The 21,482-nt window shown below is 37.9% G+C and overlaps 1 protein-coding gene across 1 annotated transcript in view; it reads right to left on the reverse strand.

Annotated features, from left to right (window-relative positions):
• The window catches only part of fhod3b (formin homology 2 domain containing 3b), a 134,663-nt gene that overhangs the window by 97,717 nt on the left and 15,464 nt on the right, over positions 1-21,482 (reverse strand). The window contains 1 exon segment of the mRNA XM_038269560.1: positions 15,191-15,255. Within this exon segment, the coding sequence (XP_038125488.1) occupies positions 15,191-15,255 (65 nt within the window).

Consider the following 21,482-nt stretch of genomic DNA (forward strand, 5'->3'; position numbering starts at 1 on the left):
AGTGCAATATAAGTACAGGCCATTTACCATTTATCAGGTTTTGAGACCCCTGGTTGGTTTATAATAAGAAGGTGAATATGAAATGGTTGCACTTAGAGGCAACCTATATTAATTGGTTATCACTGAGATCTTTTTTTGTAAACAGTACCAGAAAACTGCAGGAAAGAGACAAGAAGCAGCACTGTTTCATTTTGTAGCACTGAATTATGATGGTTAAGAAGATATGAGGATTTTTAATTTTTTTATTTTTATTTCTAAATCTCTTATATGTACTCTATCAAATCTTTTATTATTTTAAATGCTTAATTTGTTAACATTTCCATACATTTCTCCTCTTACACTACATTCTGTGTAAGAACATATATATCCCACAAGAACAGCTCTGCCAACATGCCCTTACAAATAAAGTAGGCCTTTAGCTAATATTGAAAACTTCTCTCATTTTCCCTTTCTTCCCCTTCTGTCTATGTTATTCTGCTTTACATTATATTGCAGTAGTTGTCCAATCTTCTTCTGCTAAAATTGTTCCCCTTGAGGTGATGGGTGGACAGAAAGAAAGGTTTACATTGGTGCCTGTGCTCCTTTAACTGGACCCTTCAATCATCCCCTCAGTGTTTAGAATGGAGGTGAGAAGAGTATTTATGCTTCCCATTGAAGAAAAATACATCGTGGTTTCTCCGGTTTCCTCAAATTTGATGAAAACATGGTTTAACTACTACATGATTGGGCCTTTTTTTTCCAGTTGGACCTCAAATCTTGTTCTGCTTGCCATGGCTTCATTACACACATCTGTTTTTTTTGTTTTTTTTTTCATTTTTCAGAAAACAAATTCCCCTGTCGTTGCATTGTTCTGTGTAAATTGGTCAGAAAATGGCTAGTTTTGGGCTGCAAAGTGAGGATTATACGTCTCATTAAATGCTCAATGTTCCGCCTATAGTATCAACCTGAGCATAGATTAGCTCGAAAACTATCTCATGGAATTGTTATTTTTGCCTAAAAGATGTTGAAGATGAAGATGAGGAACCAGATACCTGAAATAGCAGCTACTATTTACATGGCTCACAACATAGTTTTAAAACACCCATCACATTCCACAGTCATACCTTCACTGTGGGTGGTTACAATGCCATGAACCGGAACGTGAGGTGATGGTGCACAAATCATTAACTCATCACCACAAATTGTCACATACAAGCTGCCAATGCCAAATACCTCAAAACTAATGTGTATGAAATTTTATTGGGCTGCAGCCAGTTAGAGCAGCATAAGGTGAAACATTGGGAATTGCAAGTGTTTAACAGCAGATCATATAAAGGATGAGGGGTAGAATTAAAAAGAACACTTCTGATCCACAAAATACCAAGAAATAAAAAGTCAAACTATAAATAGTAATGTGCAGTTTTCAAAGTGAGCAGTTTGTTGTGTTGGAAAGATTCTATTTTTAGCATTGATTAGGTGAATGCTATAAATAGCATTACAAGAAAACTAAAATAAAAAAAATAAATAAATAAAAAAACAAACCCTACCACCATTAAAGAATAATTATTTTAGGTTTAACCGCTGATTTTATAGAGTGACAAAATTAAACATTGCTATCAATACTTAAAAAAATAAACCCCAAAAGTTGTGTCTGCTCTACTTTTTCCTTAATGTAATTCTTTCAACAGACCATTTGGGTGTGAAATTTCAAAGCTGTAGAAGTGTCCCTGTGTTTTCCAAGTTAATTAGAAATGGGTCAGTTGTTTTGTTTTTTCCAGTTTTGTTTCTCATTTTGGCTGGCAGTTAAGGTGGATTTGTTTCAGGATATTAACCTCCTTACTACATTATTTTCCTCCCTTAGTAAACCCAAAAAGAATAAAATGCATATTTTTAAGGGGATAATAGAGAAAGTACATTCTTCTTAAAACAGGTTTTTTAGACCCTTGCAGATCCGACACCTTCTTCAATCTCATGTTACAAATCTTCCAGAGACCCTGGTCAACAGTTAACATTTCTTGGTTTATGATCATCAGGAAAATCTATTTTCTAAGCCAAACAATTTCATTAAATTATGAAGAGCAAAGCCACAAACCTGATCACACTGTATCAGAAGTATTAAAACAATAAGAGATGATTCTGTAAAAGCACCACTGGTGGTGATCTATCCGAAGTAGACATTACAGACCTCAAGGAGTTTACATGCACAGCTTCAGTGCAACAATTGACTGTCACATCATTTCGAACTAATGCTCCAACAAAACATATCAACTCCTGTTTTTCCAGCTGAAGGCAGCTTGAAGACTAAATCAATCACGACATATGAACGTAACAAAAATCCAATAAATCGTCTGTTATAGAAAAACATTAATGGTAAATGATTCAGAGCCAGCCAGCTGTGGCAACACTATTTGATCCAAGGTGAAGAGAAGAAAAAATAAGCCTGTTTCCTACTACAGCACATGAGTGACAGTTAGTGTTGTGACAAAAAAAAAAAAAAGAAAATGTGAAGTGTTATGGTTCTTGTATGCATTTCTCATTTTCTGTAGACACAGATGGAAAGAGATCTTCTGTACAAAGGGGGCCACATGAAAGCTAAAGGAGAGAAAAGGAGCAAGCGTGACACATGAGGGAGGAGGCCGGTAGATTCCATGGCACACAGGGATCTGGGTGAAGGTCATGGAGGCCACAGGGTTAAAGATCGGTGATCTAAAAGGAAGTACTAATGCTTTCATTTCCATACAACATGATCTCAAAGTGAAACATGACAAATATTCTAAACTAGTCCCAATCCAATACTGTTATTGAAAATCAATGCAGAATAGGTGATGTCTTTTGACATCGCCTATTCCGCCAGGCCAAAGATTCCCTTTAACGACACCCCTTTCGAAGACATAGACAGGTATGGGGCATTGCAGGCTAACAAAAGCAGCCAAACGACCCCCATTTCAAAGGGGTGGACCTGTTCCTTCAATTATTTCTAAACAAAAACAAGCCTTAGTCTGGCTACTGTATAATATACGCTATTTCTGACATTTTGAATTGAAAAAGATCCCTGGATGGGAAGCGAAACGTCTTTAAACTTGGAAAGACAGTCCAGCTAATTGTTTTATAACATTTTTCGTAATGACTATGACCTGGAATCTTCACCAGTATTAGGCTGCTTTGAATCTAATAGACTTGCTAATTGAGGTTTATGCTAATACGCTCTTCTTTTATAACAAATTATATCTGAAAAAGGTGGCAATGCTTTGGCTCTTGTCTGTCTATAGATACCCAAGGCTCAATGGAGGAAGACTAACTTAAAAATGACTTTACTGTTGTTCAGAGGTTTAGTTGATTAAAATTATCTAGAATAAGTATCAGCAGGTCAAAGCTTTTACAAAAAACTGAACATCAGAAATCAAGCCATGCAACTATGATCAGTTCATTTCAGCTTTTATTTTATTGCTCATTTTTTGCTGAAAATTAGAGGCCACCAGTGGCGGCTGGTGAAAAATATTTTTGGTGGGGCTGATATAGCCTAGTGTATGTCTCCAACTAATCCGGAATAAGAATTCAAATAAACAATTGGACAATACATACAATTTAACAGTAATGATTTAATTTACTATATAATAACAGTAACAGTGATGATTTGGGTCACTGTGACGGGGTTCTTTGGCCTCCAAGATTCCAGTCTCAGTCGGGTTACCGGTGTTGGTGATTTATTGAGCTCAAAAACTCAAAACAGGGTGCAAAAGAAACTAAACATATACAAGATCCTCTGGGCCTCAGCCTCCCTCCAGTTACCAGCAATGTAACAAAGAAACAGAAAACAAAAATTGCCGCTTTTCTTCCCACAGCCCTCATTAAATAGTTTAAGCCCCTCACCTCAGGCTCTCTTATTTCTGATTTCTTCTCATTAATCAGTTTTGTCCATATATTACCTCCACAAACAATTGATGTACAAAAACAAACAAATAATTTTTACAACTTAATTCTTTTACACAGATTCATTGACTTATTCAATTACACCAAACTGGGTTTGAACCCAGCAAAGACGCAGCCAGACTGACAAGTCCCCGTAGCATAAACACGTACACACACACACACACACACACACACACACACACACACACACACACACACGGCTAACCCCACTGAAATATTAAGTGTGCACCCTCAATACGCCAGCAGGTAACCAGGAACAGCTTGTGTGTTTTAAGTTCATGGAGCTACTGGGCTCAGCGCGAGTGTATTGGTCCTCACAAATACAGTATAACAGGAATGTGTGTGTGGCGCGCAAAGTTAGAGAGGTTGTTTTAAGCGACGAGGTGGATTCGTCACAGTCACAATAACCATGAGATGAAATGTTCATATCCTACAACAGGGATGTTCTTCTGGCAAACGGGTAGATAAATAAGGATCTCACCGAATTTGGTGGAAGCTGCATCTCGTTCGTTACATTCGCCATCTTCCCTCTAATTGTCTGCACCTGCGCTTGGGTGCAGAAGCCTGTTAAAGCGCATTATTTTCAGAGCCCCAATACCATAAAGTTCCGAGAAGCTGATTGGCCATTAAATTCACCTAGCAATAGTACATGATTGACAGATTCTCTGCAAATGTGGGGCTATCTGATAGGCGCCCCCAGAACAGAGACGGTAGGAGTCTGTCTGTGGAAATCCACAAATTAATGACAGTAGATAGGGAAATGTAGTTTATATAATTTGTTTTGCTTATAGGTACACACTCTAGAGAGTAAAACTGACATTTATGAGTTAATTTCTAAAAATATATTTTACGTTTCTCTCTTCTTATCAGGGAGGGCGGTGCCCCAGTGCCCCCTATGGGCCGGCCGCCACTGGAGGCCACCCACCTAAAATAAAAAAATGGTCCCTGATGTTTCTAATGTGCTTTTCACATCCTTTATCCATTACTGACGCGAAAACAAGGAACAAGATGACCAGAGGAAACTCAGACCTTAGCTCTAAAACCTCGCTAATCCCCGAGCAGATAAGTAAACATGTCTTTGCAGTCAACAAATAAATATTGGTTTACGGAAAAACAAACACAGACTCTTTCCAAATCACTCTCCCCGCCAGCAGTCAGATGTTTGGCGTCTGTGGTCACGAATGTTACACACCTGCCTTTTTCAGCAGGATCTGCTGCAGACTCAAAGTAAGGGTGAACCTCAAGGCGGTCTGGTTCACATGAAGCCCTCTTTAAGTTTCTCATGCTGGGCCTCTTTCAAAAAGAAACTATGTGTTTTTGCTTTAAGACAGGTGTTTGTGTAGTTTTCAGAAATAAAGCTGGAAGACAAATACAATTTATTTCTGTTAAACTCTATCAGGCATCCTTTGTTATGCAGAGATATGATTCAGTCTTCTGGTCAGAGCCTCACACTCACCCTTTTTTCTCTCAATCATGTAAACACGACAAGAAAGGGGGGGGGGGGAAATCCTTCACAGATGAAAAAGTAGACAGCTCTCTTCTTTCCTGGATGGGTGAGTAGTAGCACTGAGGGGCCTTCCAACTGGAAACAGATGGCTTCTTAATGTGTGCATGCCTTTGGAGTGTGCACAAGAGAATGTGGGAATGAGTGCTCTTGTATGAATTAATGTTACAGCTGTGTACAAGTTTGCATGAGCCAGCAATCAGTTCTAATCACACAGACAGAAAAAAAGAAACAATACAGGGACAAAATACAAGAAAAACACTCAGCTGAACCTAAATGACACGTTTACCTCAGAAATGTTATCTCACTGCATATGGTTGCAAACTGAGAATATACAAAAGCCAAGCGTGACAAAGTGTGAGACGAGTGATACCATCAAACCCTTAGAAAATCTGGCTTTGCCGAGAAAAAGCAAGATCCAGTCCACCCACTGCTAATTTTTACTTCTTCAGATTTCTCTTCTTTGGCCCATTGTTGTTTGGGTTGGCCTCTGGGGGTGACTCTAAGTCTGTCATCCTATTTTAAGCTTTCTTTGAGGAGAAGTGAGAGAAGAGAGTCTGGGCCACTTGATCTTTCATCATGTCCCATGGGTGCCATGGGACATGAACGTTTTTAATTATTATTCTCCTCTCCTTTCCTCTCAGACAAACAAATGTTTCATTTTCTTGCTTTAACGTGACTTCAGTGTGACTCCAGTTTAAAGGCCAAATAGATCTCTTTGAATCTGCTTTTACAAACACTGATGAACAGTTTAAAACAGTCTAAGATCAAATCAGATGTGTGAAAAAATATATTTTTTTGTATTTTAATCACTAGAACACTCAGTCTTTAGAATTTTAATTTATTTATTTTTTTATGGATCTGTATCTCATGCAATTTTTTCCCATTGAAAATTTTGAACTCAAAAGCTTGATTTCTATACTTTAAGGGCTTATAGCTTTTCAAGCTGTCTTTTTCTTTTTTTTTTTTTTACATAGGTCTGGCGTCATATGACTGATTACCAAAATAACCTATCAGGGTGGCTATCATATTATCCAGATATCCTTAAAAAATCTAGATAACAAACATCCATCCATGTATTTTCTTGCGCTTAGTCTTGTTAGGGTGGCGTTCGGGCCTGGACAGTCTGTCGCAGGGCAACACCGAAAAACGCAAAGATACACAACCATTCACACATACACTCACACCTAAGGACAAATTAGAGAAGCCGATTAATCGAAAAATCATGTTTTTGGACAGTGGGAGGAAGTTGGAGTACCCAGAGAGAACCCACACATGCACAAGGAGAACATGCAAACTCCATGCAGAAAGACCTCGGACAAGGATTGGAACCGAGAACCTCCTTGCCGCCATGCAGCCCCAAGAAATGTGTAAACAGAAAAAAACTTTAGTATTTATGTGCTGTCTGATTTAGCAATAGCTGGGACAGAACTTAGAAAGTGCAATATGGCACATGAGACTGACAGCATGCTCAAGACTTATGGGGGATTATAGTAGACACATGTTTTAGAGGTAAATCTCAGTGACAATTCACCAAGCTGATCAAAAGGTAAAGATCACATGAGGTATGTTTGCTATGTCAGAACCTTGGAAAAGCTAAACAAAAAAGAAGAATAAAAAAAAAAACTCAAGCCAGTGTATACACTTTTTTTTTCTCTTTTTGCTAAATGATGGATTTTGAATTACAATTTTCATCCTTCTTTTCTAATGCCATACTTCAAATGCACCTTAAAAATAATGTAACCATGGCTATAGAAGAGTGACAGACAGGAGAACATTATTGACAGAAAACTATAAAGAGGATTGCCCAACAGAGGCACTGAGCAATATCTAATGTTCCTTAAATGGTCTCTTTAGCACAGGCTTGTGATGCAAGAAGGCAATACTGGTTTCTAGTATTTGGCTTAAAATACATCAACATTTCTGAAAAGAACAGACATACAATATTAAGTAGGTGCTTTACCTTGGAGCAACAAGACTGCACCAGTGCGTGTTGTTTAATACACGACTGGAGCATATAACTTGGCAATGGCTGACTCATGACTTCTGACCTTGACTCGTTACTAATTTGCAACAAGCCATGTGGAGGGGAGAACAATTGTGCAGAAGAAGGGCCTCTCGTCAGATGAGATTACAAACTTATTTTTCTTATCTAAATCTAAACTTTTTTTTTTATTAAGAAGCATGATAGTGACAGCATTCTCCTGTGGGAACCCCTTCCTCCAGCACCAATTTGGAAGCTGGTCAGAGTTGATGGGGTCCAGCTAATACAGGTCAATGCTGGAAGAAAACCTGTTAGAGCTTTCAAAAGACTTGAGACTGGGGCTGAAGTTCACCTTCCAGCAGGTCAATGACCCTAAACATGCAAGCAGCTATGTTAGAATCGCTCAGATCACAATATGTTCATGTGTCAAAGTCCAGAAGAACATCTAATATTTGAAGACCATGTTTATAAACTATGCAGAGCTGTTTACTGCTACTTTATTCTAAATAAAAAAATATATATATTTCTGAAGATTGATATGGTTCATTTGTTAGCTTCCAGCAGTTGAGACAGAGATCCATCTGGTCGTTATGTCAAATAATATCTATAATTAAATCTTAAAGAAATTAATAACTGCCTCTTTAATATTTTAATAAAATACAGATTTTCGCTTATATACCAGGTTCTGTAAAGGAGATGTGTTTGTGAGAACATACAATGCAGGTAGCACAGCATAAATCCAACAAGCTGATGTGTTAAAATCAGTAGAATATGGAGCCTAGGAGGAAGTTCAACCGAATAAGTTAATCTCAAAAGGAATCCGATCCGCAACTCGTCTGCTACCTAGTGCGCAGGTGGTGGTTGCGCTGTTTGACTTCATTCAGATGACCCCATTTCAACCCACCTCCAGCCCCTCCTCCACCATCATAGCTAAGGCTTCATCAGAGTTTCATTCGTCCTGGACTCTTACTGCATTCCACTTCTCATTTCAACCAGTCTGGCAGAAGACCGCCATGTTGAGCCTGGCTCTGCCAGAGGTTTCTTCCCAATGGGGAGTTTTTCCTCTCCACTGTTGCTTCATGCTTGCTCATCATGGACAGGTTTTCTCAACCTGTGTTATCCAAGCTGGACTTCCATCTTCCAGGTCCCTGAGTGAAGCTCTAGTATCAGCTCACGCAATCCAGTGGATCTCACCATAAAGCTCAGCATACCGTCCCAATAACCAGCAGTCTACAGAACGACCAACTTCATCTATCTTCACTCCACCAACAGTTTCAGGCCTGGGGAGAAACAGCCCTATTCTCTGCTCCTGTTTATACATATCTATCAAAATTCAGCGCTATGTTTCCTGCTGACGTCTGAGCACCAAAGACTACCGGTAAGTTAATTGTATCAATAAAGTTCTTCTAATTGTCTTTTCTCTCCGTGTGAGTTTTTCAGATTGAAATGTCAGCTGTAGGTGAAGGCTAACAGTAGCAACCTTATTTTTTCTGAATTGAGTCTAAATCTAAATTATAACAAACCCAAACTTCGCATTTTTTTAAACTGTAGCTCAACACTACCAATCTGACAAGATTATAGCATGAAATTATACGTCTAAAGTGGTGTAAGAGGTCGTAAAAGTTAGGACAAACAGTCCAACAAGAGTTTATCATCTCTATGCTGCCACCCCCTGATAGGATCTTTATGACAGATGGGCCAGATCTCTCTGGAAGATATCATCAGGTTTACAATCAAATCTATTTAGTTCTACTACCTTCAAGGATAAAAAGAATTTATAAACACAAAAAAGAAAGGTTGCACCATCGGGGTATATTGTGATGTCTGGCTAATCGTTATCAGCTTCTTGTATGGGGTTCATAAATTTCATTGCAAAATAAAAGTTCCTCAGGCTTCAGGGATACAGTTTTTAATAAAATTTATGAAAACCCTGCAGTGGGAATTGGTCTGGATGATTGTGATCATTAGAATATGATTAGTTTATCACTTGGTGTTCAAATCCAGACATAATGGGAACCAAACAATAGTCTTCAACAGTAACTGTGTTTCTATTTCCCTTCTCATACTGTTTCAGAGACAACATTAAAGCCAAGATGAGAGCATATTGTATTTACGGACAATACAAAAATAAGCATGGGGCTGCTTTAATCAGGCTCCTCATACCACATCCAATCCACTGACAATAATTACAGCCTGACAATATAAACAGGCTGTGGCCAAGGCTAACACGCAGATCAGGACAAGATGAGTTCATTTCTCCAAACTATCAGCTGCCGGGCTGGCCATGTAAATATAAATAAAGAGCAAACCATAACCAGTTTTGCTTATCTAATAAGGAAACCACATCAGCTAAACTTAATTTTCCTTGTTCTTTATTAAAGAACTCTGGCACTTAGTCACTTTTTAAAACACTGATTTTGGTGAATAAACACAGTAAAGGAATCACTGCAGGGTCTTGTGGTACTGAAGACAGACAGATTTTATATTAGTCATTTTGTAAACAAAAAGGAATTTTGTTATGAAAAGCTCTCTAGACTAAAGTGCAGCCTGGCATTGAAGACTTAAGAACACATTTTCAAAATAATATTTAGTGCCTCAAATGTGCTGGGCTGATTTTTGTTTTTCTACACCAGTGGATCTCAAACTTTTTTCTATGAGTACCACCTCAAATCTCTGTGGCATCTTTAAAGACCACCATAATTAAAACATCTGCCTATTTTGCCCAATGCTGTGTCTTATGTCTTTACCGATATTTTATGTTTGAAGTATATAAATATAATGTATACTGTTCATAGCAGTATTTTGCAACCAAAAAGGATGATCTAAACTGTACTGTGGAAATGGATCTGGATCAATAGAGGAAAACTGTTCAGGGGTGTAGTGGGTAGCACTGCTGCCTTGCAGCAAGAAGGTTCTGGGATCAATTCCCGGCCTGGGGTCTTTCTGCATGGAGTTTGCATGTTCTCCCTTAGCGTGTGTGGGTTCTCTCCGGGTACTCCGGCTTCCCCCCACAGTCCAAAAACATGACTATTAGGTTAATTGGCTTCTCTAAATTCTCCTTAGGTGTGAGTGTGAATGGTTGTTTGTCCTGTGTTGCCTTGTGATGGACTGGCGACCTGTCCAGGGTGTACCCTGCCTCTTGCCCATAGACAACTGGAGATAGGCACCAGCACCCCTCGTGACCCCACTTGGGATAAAGTGTGTCAGATGATGGATGGGTAGAGGAAAACTTCAGTCTAAGATCATATTCTATATCTAACCTGCTTCTCTGTCCTCTGCCAACACACTTGAATTATTGGCCAGAAGAAAATCTAAGTTAGTTAAACTAGTTACAACCTGTCTGCACAGCATGCATCAGTGATTACACATGCAAGGAAGGTCCAAGTACACAGCAGTGTGCCGCAAAGTATGTCCACCCCACCCAAAAGTGCAAACCATACGGGTCAAGCGTAGGGTGTAGTAAAGAAGAGCCAACTCAGTCCCCAATCGTGCAGCTTCAGCTCCATCATTCTGACTCTAAGTTTGATGTAATGAGAGAAATAATCAGAACGCTTTGGTTGTGTCAGCATTGTGTGTATTTTCTGCTCCTTTCTAAACACCTGCTGCATTTGAATTTCTCTCCAGTCAAAAAAGATAATAAGTAAAGTACTGATATCCAACACTCACCAAACACTTTATTATGTACACCATTCTATTATCAGGTTGAAACCCTTTTGCTCTCAGAACTGCCTCAAAGTAATCCTTCATGCAATATGTTTGTTTTGGAAGTATATTGACATGACAGCATTGGAGAGATGCTGCTGATTTGTTTACTGCACATCCATGATTTAAACCCTGGTTCCGCCACATCCCAAAGGTACTGTATTTGACTGAGATCAGGGACTATGGAGGCCATTTGAGTAACATAAATTCAATTGGTATGCAAACAAAGCCGATCAATCCAAGTATTACCATAGATTAAATTCAGAGCACAGATAACTTATTAGTTCTTTCAGACTCTTTCACCATGAGAATGATAGCTCTCCTCATTTGACTCCTCCACCTTGTTATGCAAGACAACACTACAGGTGCTGGTCATAAAATTAGAATATCAGGAAAAAGTAGATTGATTTCAGTAATTCCATTTAAAAAGTGAAACTTGTATATTATATTCATACATTACATACAAACTCATATATTTCAGATGTTTATTTTGTTTAATTTTGATGATTACAAATGACAACAAATGAAAATCTCAAATTCATCATATCAGAAAATTAGAATATTGTGAAAAGGTTCAAAATTGATGGCCCCTGGTGCCACACTCTAATCAGCTAATTAACTCAAACCACCTGCAAAAGCCTTTAAATGGTCTTTCAGTCTAGTTCTATAGGCTACACAATCATGGGGAAGACTGCTGACTTGACAGTTGTCCAAAAGACGACCATCGACACCTTGCACAAGGAGGGCAAGACACAAAAGGTCATCGCTAAAGAGGCTGGCTGTTCACAGAGCTCAGTGTCCAAGCACATTAATAGAGAGGCGAAGGGAAGGAAAAGATGTGGTCGAAAAAAGTGTACAAGCAAGAGAGATAACCGCACCCTGGAGAGGATTGTGAAACAAAACCCCTTCAAAAATGTGGGGGAGATTCACAAAGAGTGGACTGCAGCTGGAGTGAGTGCTTCAAGAACCACCACACACAGACGTATGAAAGACATGGGTTTCTGCTGTCGCATTCCTTGTGTCAAGCCACTCTTGAACCACAGACAGCGTCAGAAGCGTCTTGCCTGGGCTAAAGAGAAACAGGACTGGACTGCTGGTGAGTGGTCCAAAGTCATGTTCTCTGATGAAAGTAAATTTTGCATTTCCTTTGGAAATCAAGGTCCCAGAGTCTGGAGGAAAAGAAGAGAGGCACTTCATCCACGTTGCTTGAAGTCCAGTGTAAAGTTTCCACAGTCAGTGATGGTTTGGGGTGCCATGTCATCTGCTGGTGTTGGTCCATTGTGTTTTCTGAGGTCCAGGGTCAACGCAGCCACATACCAGGAAGTTTTAGAGCACTTCATGCTTCCTGCAGCTGCCCAACTTTTTGGAGATGCAGATTTCATTTTCCAACAGGACTTGGCACCTGCACACAGTGCCAAAGCTACCAGTACCTGGTTGAAGGACCATGGTATCCCTGTTCTTAATTGGCCAGCAAACTCTCCTGACCTTAACCCCATAGAAAATCTATGGGGTATTGTGAAGAAGAAGATGCAATACACCAGACCCAACAATTCAGAAGAGCTAAAAGCCACTATTAGAGCAACCTGGGCTATCATAACACCTGAGCAGTGCCACAGACTGATCGACTCCATGCCACGCCGCATTGCTGCAGTAATACAGGCCAAAGGAGGCCCAACTAAATACTGAGTGCTGTACATGCTCATACTTTTCATGTTCATACTTTTCAGTTGGCCAACATTTCTATAAATCCTTTGTTTTTATTGGTCTTCAGTAATATTCTAATTTTCTGATATGATGAATTTGAGATTTTCATTTGTTGTCATTTGTAATCATCAAAATTAAACAAAATAAACATCTGAAATATATGAGTTTGTATGTAATGTATGAATATAATATACAAGTTTCACTTTTTAAATGGAATTACTGAAATCAGTCTACTTTTTCATGATATTCTAATTTTATGACCAGCACCTGTAGAGCTATTTCATCTTAAAGCAGTTGGGTATTGCTGAAGGCATAGATTGTGACTATCAGCAGCAAAGCACATTAAAGAACATGTATATCAAAAGCCTTTTAGGTATAAAAAAGGGGCATCCCTTCTTTTTTTTATACAAATAACTATGGCAGAAAGGTAAACTACAGTTTTAAATAAACCATTAGCTGCTTGGGTGAGAGATTTCTTTCTATCCTTCTACCTCTCTGTAATCCCTGCAGAGACATATGCATGAGAGTGCTAATGACTATGATTAAGGAAACACGGATTAGGCCCTGCTGTGGTTGGTGCATGCTATAGTGCATGTGCATACATACAACCAGACAAACAGAAAGCAGAGCCTGTTTGTGTAAATCTAGAGAAACCCCGAAAACCCCAAAAATATACACTAACAGATGTACCACTTAATTAAAGCGTGAAGTCCATACAAAGGCCAATTGGAGTAAACACAGCTAAAACCAAATCATTACTCATGTTCAATGATGGAGCTTCTGGGATAAACATCTTAACAACGTGGGTGTGCTCATGCAGTGCAAAGACCTCAGTGAGATCACATTTAAAATTACATTAAAGGTTTGCAGTTTCAAGACGTATTTACGAGCCTTAACTTCACAATTACTTTTGCACAGTTTTATATCAGAAAACAAAGGAAGAAAAGGGAAAAATTACACATATAGGGTGCTTTTTCTAAGTACAATTTTCAACTTAAAGTACACCACGTTATTTTAAATGGAAAGACTAATACGTTATCTCCTTTGTGGAACAGGAGAATTGCTGAATAATGTGCTCAGTGGGCCAAAAGGTCAAGTTTCTAGTCTGATAAAATTAGGCTCAAATGTCTGGAACAGTAACAGTGGCCGCCTCAGATAGACGAAATAAATCAGCTAGCCACACAAGAGAGTCACTAAGGGGTACCAGAGAGAGGGGCAACAGGTGGCTGTCAACTTAGAGAGAAAGAGGGCCATCATCCACTTAGAGAAGGGCGGTGATTCTGTCTATCACTCCCCAGGCTCCACTAAGCTCAGCCACAGATCAGCAGGGGGACAGAAGCCGCCACACTAGAGGCAGTTTCAGACAAATATTTACGACTGCAGCAAGTTTTAACTCGTGACCTGTTATGAAATCAATCAGACTCTTGTAAAAAAGATTATCAATTACATCTTGGAAAAGCTTTTAATGTAAATAAGCGTCAAAGTATCAGTTACACAGATTGTACTTAAACCCTGAAGATAAAAGAATCCTCAAACAGAAGCAAACCTGATCTCTCCTTTAATTAGTGTGAATACCACTAATTCTTTGATCAGATGCCTTATATTAACAAATGATACTTCATGTGTTGCATCTTCCACTCAAATCAAAACTCTGACTCGGATCATGTTGACCTAATTTAAATAAAAGCTGTCTATGTGGATTTTAGCTAAATTTAAAACCTGACAGTCAGCACCTTAATAACTTTAGCAGATCTGGGGTTATTTTTGCACTTGAAGCCTGCAGGAGGGGTGTGTGTGAGTGTCTTAAAGACTTATTCTCTTCTTTCCTCTGCTACTGCTTCAGACATTATGTATCAGTAATAAACTCTGCTAGTTAATCGCTTTTTAAAGGGTACTTTAGTCATTAAAGACAACAAAATAATATTAAACAAGCTAACAAAACAAATAGCACCCACTTATCAGCGGTGTATTTCCAGAAAGGGGCGGAACAGGCAAGTCCATGTAGTTAAATTGAAATCTGAAAGCCAACATCTGAATCAGATTGGGGGCACATGTGTCTGAGCACATGCAATTGCGCGTGCGTGCTTGCATGTGTTTCCACTCAGTTCTTTGTGCTGGTTCCCTCACATTACTCAAAGAACACAGAGACTCTCTCTGGCCCACGCTATTTCTCTGTTTTTTAGTGTTGTTGAAGTGTTGTTAATTGTCACTCAAATTAAAGCTCCTGACCTGGATCTGCCATAGTGTAAGTTCAAAAAGGATGTAAAGGAAGCAATCTGCTTCAATAGAGGTAATTAAAGTTAATATTATTTTTTATATCTGGCAAATTTATCTGCAGAAAATAAAATATGTAATATGTACAATTTATGTCAGGGTAAATTACTTACCAATGCAGGCATGAACTCTGACAGAAAGCTTTGATCGAAGAATAATGCTGTGCTTCTTGCCCCGTCTGTAAAAAGATAAAAAGGAAAGTGCATAAGAAATTGCATTTCTGATACCTAACTAGAGATGCAACAAAACATGCAGTGGTGAAGAAAATTGGACTATTTTCTGCTGGACTAATCTTAAAAGTTTATCAGCTGTTTGTTAATGCAACGGCTGACATTATTCTAATGTAAAACTCTCCAAAATAGAGAATTGTTTTGCTTTTGCTGCTCTGTTAAACACTACCAGGTCATGCTGACAAGAACACTTTTCAGTATGGATACCCTTACTGAGGGAAGAACATTTTAAGTTGGTTATTTTATCATTCTTGAGGTATTTAAAAATAAAGTCAGTGAAAGTCTTCAGATATAGCAACTTATTAAAGAGGGAAGTTTATTTTCTATGACATGTCTGTAGTAGATTTGTGGAGATCTCAGATTAAAAATAGTGGTATGCATAGAATGCATACCACTACTTTTATGAGAGCAATGTTTTAGATATCAGAGCCGAAAAAAAACACAGATCTCTAAGATGCAAGAGACAGCCTAAAATTTGAACAAAATTTCAAACTGAAAAACTCACACGGAAAGAAAAAGAAAAGGAATATTATTGAGAAAATTATTTGAAGAATTTGGCGCTCAGGTCTCGGCAGGAAACATTAGCGCTGAATTTTACTTTAATATGCTTAAGCAGGTGTATGGGAAGAGGGATGTTTCCCTCCAGACCTGAAACTGGTGGTGGAGTGGGAATAGATGAAGTACGTTCAGTCCATAAACTGCTGGTTGGTGAGACGGTACGCTTAAACTGTATTGGTGAGATCCAGTAGACTGTGTGAGTTGATACTAATGCTTCACTCGGGACCCGGTAGATAGATGTCCAGCTTGGATAAAGATTTAAATGTGCCTGTTAATGATGTGCAAGCATGAAGAGACAGTGGAGAGGAAAAACTCCCCTTTCGGAAGAAACCTCTGGCAGAACCAGGCTCACATTTTTACAAAAACACCTGATGTACATAATGAATAGGAACATAAGGAATACTAAAATAAAGCTGCTTAAATGCTTTTTTCAGGTCTACTTATACTTTAGTCCAAGTGCTGAAGTTCTTATAGGAGGATAAAAGGGAGACCTCAGAAACTCACGGCCTTATCTGAAGACATATATAAATATATAAGTACCAGGAAAAACATTAAAACAATTCAGTCAGTAACAATATGATCATTTTATATCTTTAATTCTAACAAATGAGTCAAAATATGATACTGTAACAACACATAATAATTTAGTTTAGGGCTGAAACAATTAATCTGATTAATCGTGATTAATCAATTATTGAAATAATCATCAACTAATTTAGTAATCGATTAATCATTAACTTGAGTACAGAGACAACATGCCTTTAGCTGACAGAGCAACCCAGTTAGAGCAGCTATTACACCAAAATTGTAAAAAAAAAAAAAATGTATAAACATTTTGCATTTAAGATTAAAAAAAAAATTATTTATCTGTCAGTATGCTCTATCCGAAAAAGTGGTACACTTTTAGTTTCACCCGGTTTAATTTTGTAAAAAAAAACTTATTTCAGGAACCTTTGGCTATCTGATTATTAATTGATTAAACAAAAACAATTATCAACAGATTAAATAATTGTTAGTTGCAGCACAAATCTAGTTTAAGTTTGGGGACCAGAAAAAAATTTGGGTTGAAATAAATACAGAGACAGGACATATGGTTTAATTTGATGCTTAAAGTGGCTTATTTGTTAGGAAGAGGTTAGATAGTTTTTCAACATTAGTATTTGGATAACAACAAACCAAAGCGGGAAAGTACTTCTTCAAAACACAACACAAATGGGAGCAACTTGGAGGTCATCTCCACCCCCTGTGTCAGTGGAGATTTGCCAAGACCGTATCACCATCATGTCAGCTACTTACAATAGTTGAATGACAGTTTTAAAAAAGACAGCTACAATAGCCCCCCCCCCCATTCAATTCAGTCATCAAGAGGAGAGTACTTGCCTATATAGGAGTTTTCTGCTGTGCACTATTGCCAGAAGTCTAAAAATCAACTAAGGGATAAACTTCTCATTCATTTTTTTATGCTTTTAAACGACTTGAAATAGTAATAAGAAAGTTATTAAAACTTCACTAAATCTCTATTCTTTCAGTTGGGATGATTTGATTAGTAATCATTTTAAACATGTTAAATTTGGCTAGATATTCGTAAAGAAGACAGTTGGTGATCAAATTTAGCTGTTTTTGACTGGCCGGGACTTGTGGTTAACAAATTGGAAACCCTTTTCTTTGTTTATCTGCTTTAACAGAGGATGCAATAGACCTACACTTTCACCGATTCTGTTAAAGCTAAGAGAAGAAGAATACGTCTTTCTGACACTCATCATCAGTAACATACGAAAAGTCAGAACATGCAAAATACTTGCAAAATCTACGTATGAAGATTTTTGCAAGCATATAAAAAAATTCAATCCGGTATTTACACCAGAAAGCAGATCTCTTATGAGGGTTTGGGCCCTTTTTATCTCACGCTTTAAACTTTGATCAAGTATTCGCAAATGTTTTAACAGATGCAAACAATCCCACTAACACTATAAGTCAATACCAACTTGGAAAGTGGAATACTATCAGTATGTTAGGCTTTTAGCTTCTGAGCCTCAAACTTAAAGTCTTTACAAAAATCTAAAGTAGAAATGTGCCAAAATTCTTCATTTGATAAATCTCTATCTTTTGGTAACTAGTTGTAGCAGATCATGACAATTAGCTTTGAATTTTGTTGTCTGGGTTCACTCTGTTGTTTGCCTGGATGATAGATTGCGACCTTAACCTCCATAATATCTAAAGAAACATACAAACAAATCAGCTAGACACCAACACAGACAAGAGCACAGCAGGTATAGCTGCACAACAATTCCCTCCTTTACTAACTCAGACTACTGACAAATGGGCTTTTATGCCGCCCGCACAAAGGTTGTGTGATTGTTCAGGCTGGCTTAGAGCCAATGGCAGCCCGTCTGGGACCATCCGGACGGAGTGGGTTTGACACTCAAAGAAAAGCTCTATCAACAAAGAAGGCAGCTCATACTGATTCTGTGTCACAAACAGGCAACGCTGGAAGACGGACATAAAGGCAGCTGTCCTACCCCCAACTGGTCAGTGCTAGACTGCTCAGATAGGACTCAAAAAATTAACTGCATGGCAGTTCTCAGTTTTTTTCAAATACCTTGTCCTCCAAAAGGCAGAAGCAATAGTGAAGGAAAATCTGTCAACACAGGCCTTCCCTGGTGAAATGAGACAGCAAACAGGAATTTAATCCTCTATGATGCTCCCAAAGTAAACGGGTAACTAGAGCCATTATATCATGAATGCCTGCTTTCCCCATGCAACTGGATCCCGAAGCTTAACGAAGACCTGCGCTGCACAAGCCAGCACTCTCATTATCAAATTGACCAAACACATATGGACTTCAGGTGGGGTTTTAAGGGCCACCTTCCTTTAGAATGAGTATAACAATTCAACACTGTTGAACAGGCAGACCTGCAGATTGGTGTAATGGATAAGACTTGGTGTGCAACTTTTGGCAATAATACGGCATGGGATAAATGGGGTGAATAATCCAAACAACTTCCAAGGGACAATTCCTCCTAACCTTAGAAATATCAACAATTTGTTGTTCCTTATTATTTATTGAAACCATCAACCAAGACAATTATAAGACATCGATACCCCCACAACAATCTTTGCTGTGTTGTGTTTTCTAAAGAGTCTACCGAATAATATAAAACAATTTAATCATATAGTGTATGAATTAGAGGAAGAAGACGTCTTCTTAGCTCAGACATGATGAATCAAGCAGTTTTCCATAGTACAGTAAAAACAGCAGAGCTGACTGAAAGTTTGAAGATCTATGATGATGTTGAATCCATCCTCCAGTTGGTATATTTCACCTTTAGATCAGGACCTGTATTCAAAACCATATAGTACAGAGAAACCTCAGTATTGCTTACATACTGTGAAATGATCTCAATAGAAAACATCTTAGAAAAATGGGAAAAACCTGTAGAAGTATATGTACATAAATACACACTGTACACAAAATTAAGTACAATGGTGTACATATATCCATCCCTTTATATGAATAGTGGGATGTTCCAAAAAAAGGTGAAAAAGTATTTTTATTTTGCACATGATGATTTAAGTATCTATAGCCTAAATAATCATCCAGAAATATATTTGTTTGATAGCGTCTTTAGGGCTGAAACAATTAATCGGATTAATTGTGATTAATGGATTATTGAAATAATAGTATTCTAATTTAGTAATTGAATAATCTGGAGTATAGAGACCATAAAATATGTCTTTAGTTGACAGATCGACCCACTTAGAGCAATAATTATATTAACATTATGAAAAATATATATATCAACTTTTTGCATTTAAGATAAAAAAAACTTCATCCAGAGCATATTTATCTGGTTTATTCTTGTAAAAAAAAAACTTCTTTAAAGAACCTTTGGCTATCCGTTTATTAATGGATTTATCGAAAAAAATAATCGACAGATTAATCGATTTGCAAAATAATCGTTAGTGGCAACCGTAGGTATCTCCTCTCTGGCTTTTGATTGCAGTGTGTATTGTTGTTTTTTTTTACTTTACTAGCTGTTGCATAAAAACAAGAGAAAAATGCGTACTAATCTGATCCACAAGGTGCTAGGAAATCTTTCTCTTTGCATTATGATCTTGGTACCAATTTACCTTTCAAGATTCCTCTATTCTTTTTCTATGCTGTGAGGACAGAGGCACTGCTCCTCTTTAAGGTTAGTTGTCTCAAACTTTTTTCCTCATTTCATGTTAGTCGTTTTGGCTAATACAACTGCTTTGAAGCAAGCAATCACAGAATCACAGAAAAAGCCCTAATGGTTAGTGCATTAAAATCAAATACATAAGGCAGTAAAATTACCAGTATGGTGAGTTAACACAATAAGCAAATCAAAAGATGAGGATGTAAATAAGGTGTGACAATTCATTCAAATACGCTAAAATTCATCAGTTGATGTTTATCTATTGGTTGCTAGAGGCGTATATCGTTGGCTTTTTTTAAACTAAAAGTACATGGTGGGTTTTTTTTTTTGGGCAAAGAGATCTGAGAGGCTTTGAGAAGCTGGGTCCAACATCTTTGCCACTAAGGAAAAGTCTGGAAAGCTGCTCCATCTCATTCTGTGTTGAAGCTAAGATGCTTTTAAAGCACAGAGATTTTTTTTTACAACTATTACACATATTTAAGCTATTTTTAGGCTTGTAGGCCATTGTCACACATGTATCTCAAACCACTACATACAAAAAGAGCTTGTTCTACACCTCAAAAACGAATTAATGCAAGACAAAAGGGCCCCACAGTCACGGCCTACTGACTCAGCAGTAGGCCATGTACTGATACTGATGATTTAGTTCACTATTTAAAGTTTAGCTTGCATGGGTTTTTTTTTTTGGACATTTTCTCTGGTTATTTTCAGATGCAATTTTCCCCCCCTTAATAAAAATCCCATGTGTGCTGTGAGCCCCTATGAAACAATGTCCAAGTGGGTCAGAAAAAAACTGTTGGAAAAAATGAAAGCAGAGCTCTCCTATGAGAAATGAACGGATATAATGAGAAACTGAATATTTGAGGCCTGTAAAGCTCAAACAGTTGGACTTTAATATGCCTGCCTTTTAAACACCAGTCAGACACATCAAAAAACAGCCAATAAAACTAGGAAGAGCATTTTCAGCTTAAAAATTTTCCCTTTTATGTACGAATTTTACGCACCAGTGAAATGCTGTAAGCTGGAATGGCACCGAAAAAAATAAAATAGAGAAAACAGCAAATCACATGCCAAATCAATTATGTAGAAACTAACACCTCTGATCGTCTGAGGGGGGGTTTTCTGAGAAATATTCGGATCTTAACAAATAACCTGACGAGCAATGTTACGTTTGTGAGCAAAACTTTAAAGCTCTAATTTATTTCAGTGTTGGCTCAATTCAACAGTTCCCTAACGTCATAAGCTGCCTAAAATCATCATGCAACTTCATGCTAGAGTAGAATCATCTGATATGCAAAGCATAGCAAATTTCTAAAAAGATGTGTCAAGTTCCACCTTGATTATTTTTGTCTGTTTGGGGAGATTTAATATAGAAAAATGTAAAAACACGGTCTATTTTTTTCAATTCAGTCCCTTTTACTCTGATACAACTATATAAA

The sequence above is a fragment of the Cyprinodon tularosa genome, unplaced genomic scaffold (genome assembly GCF_016077235.1).
Source record: "Cyprinodon tularosa strain WSP-4 unplaced genomic scaffold, ASM1607723v1 ctg73, whole genome shotgun sequence".
Classification (NCBI taxonomy): Eukaryota; Metazoa; Chordata; class Actinopteri; order Cyprinodontiformes; family Cyprinodontidae; genus Cyprinodon; species Cyprinodon tularosa.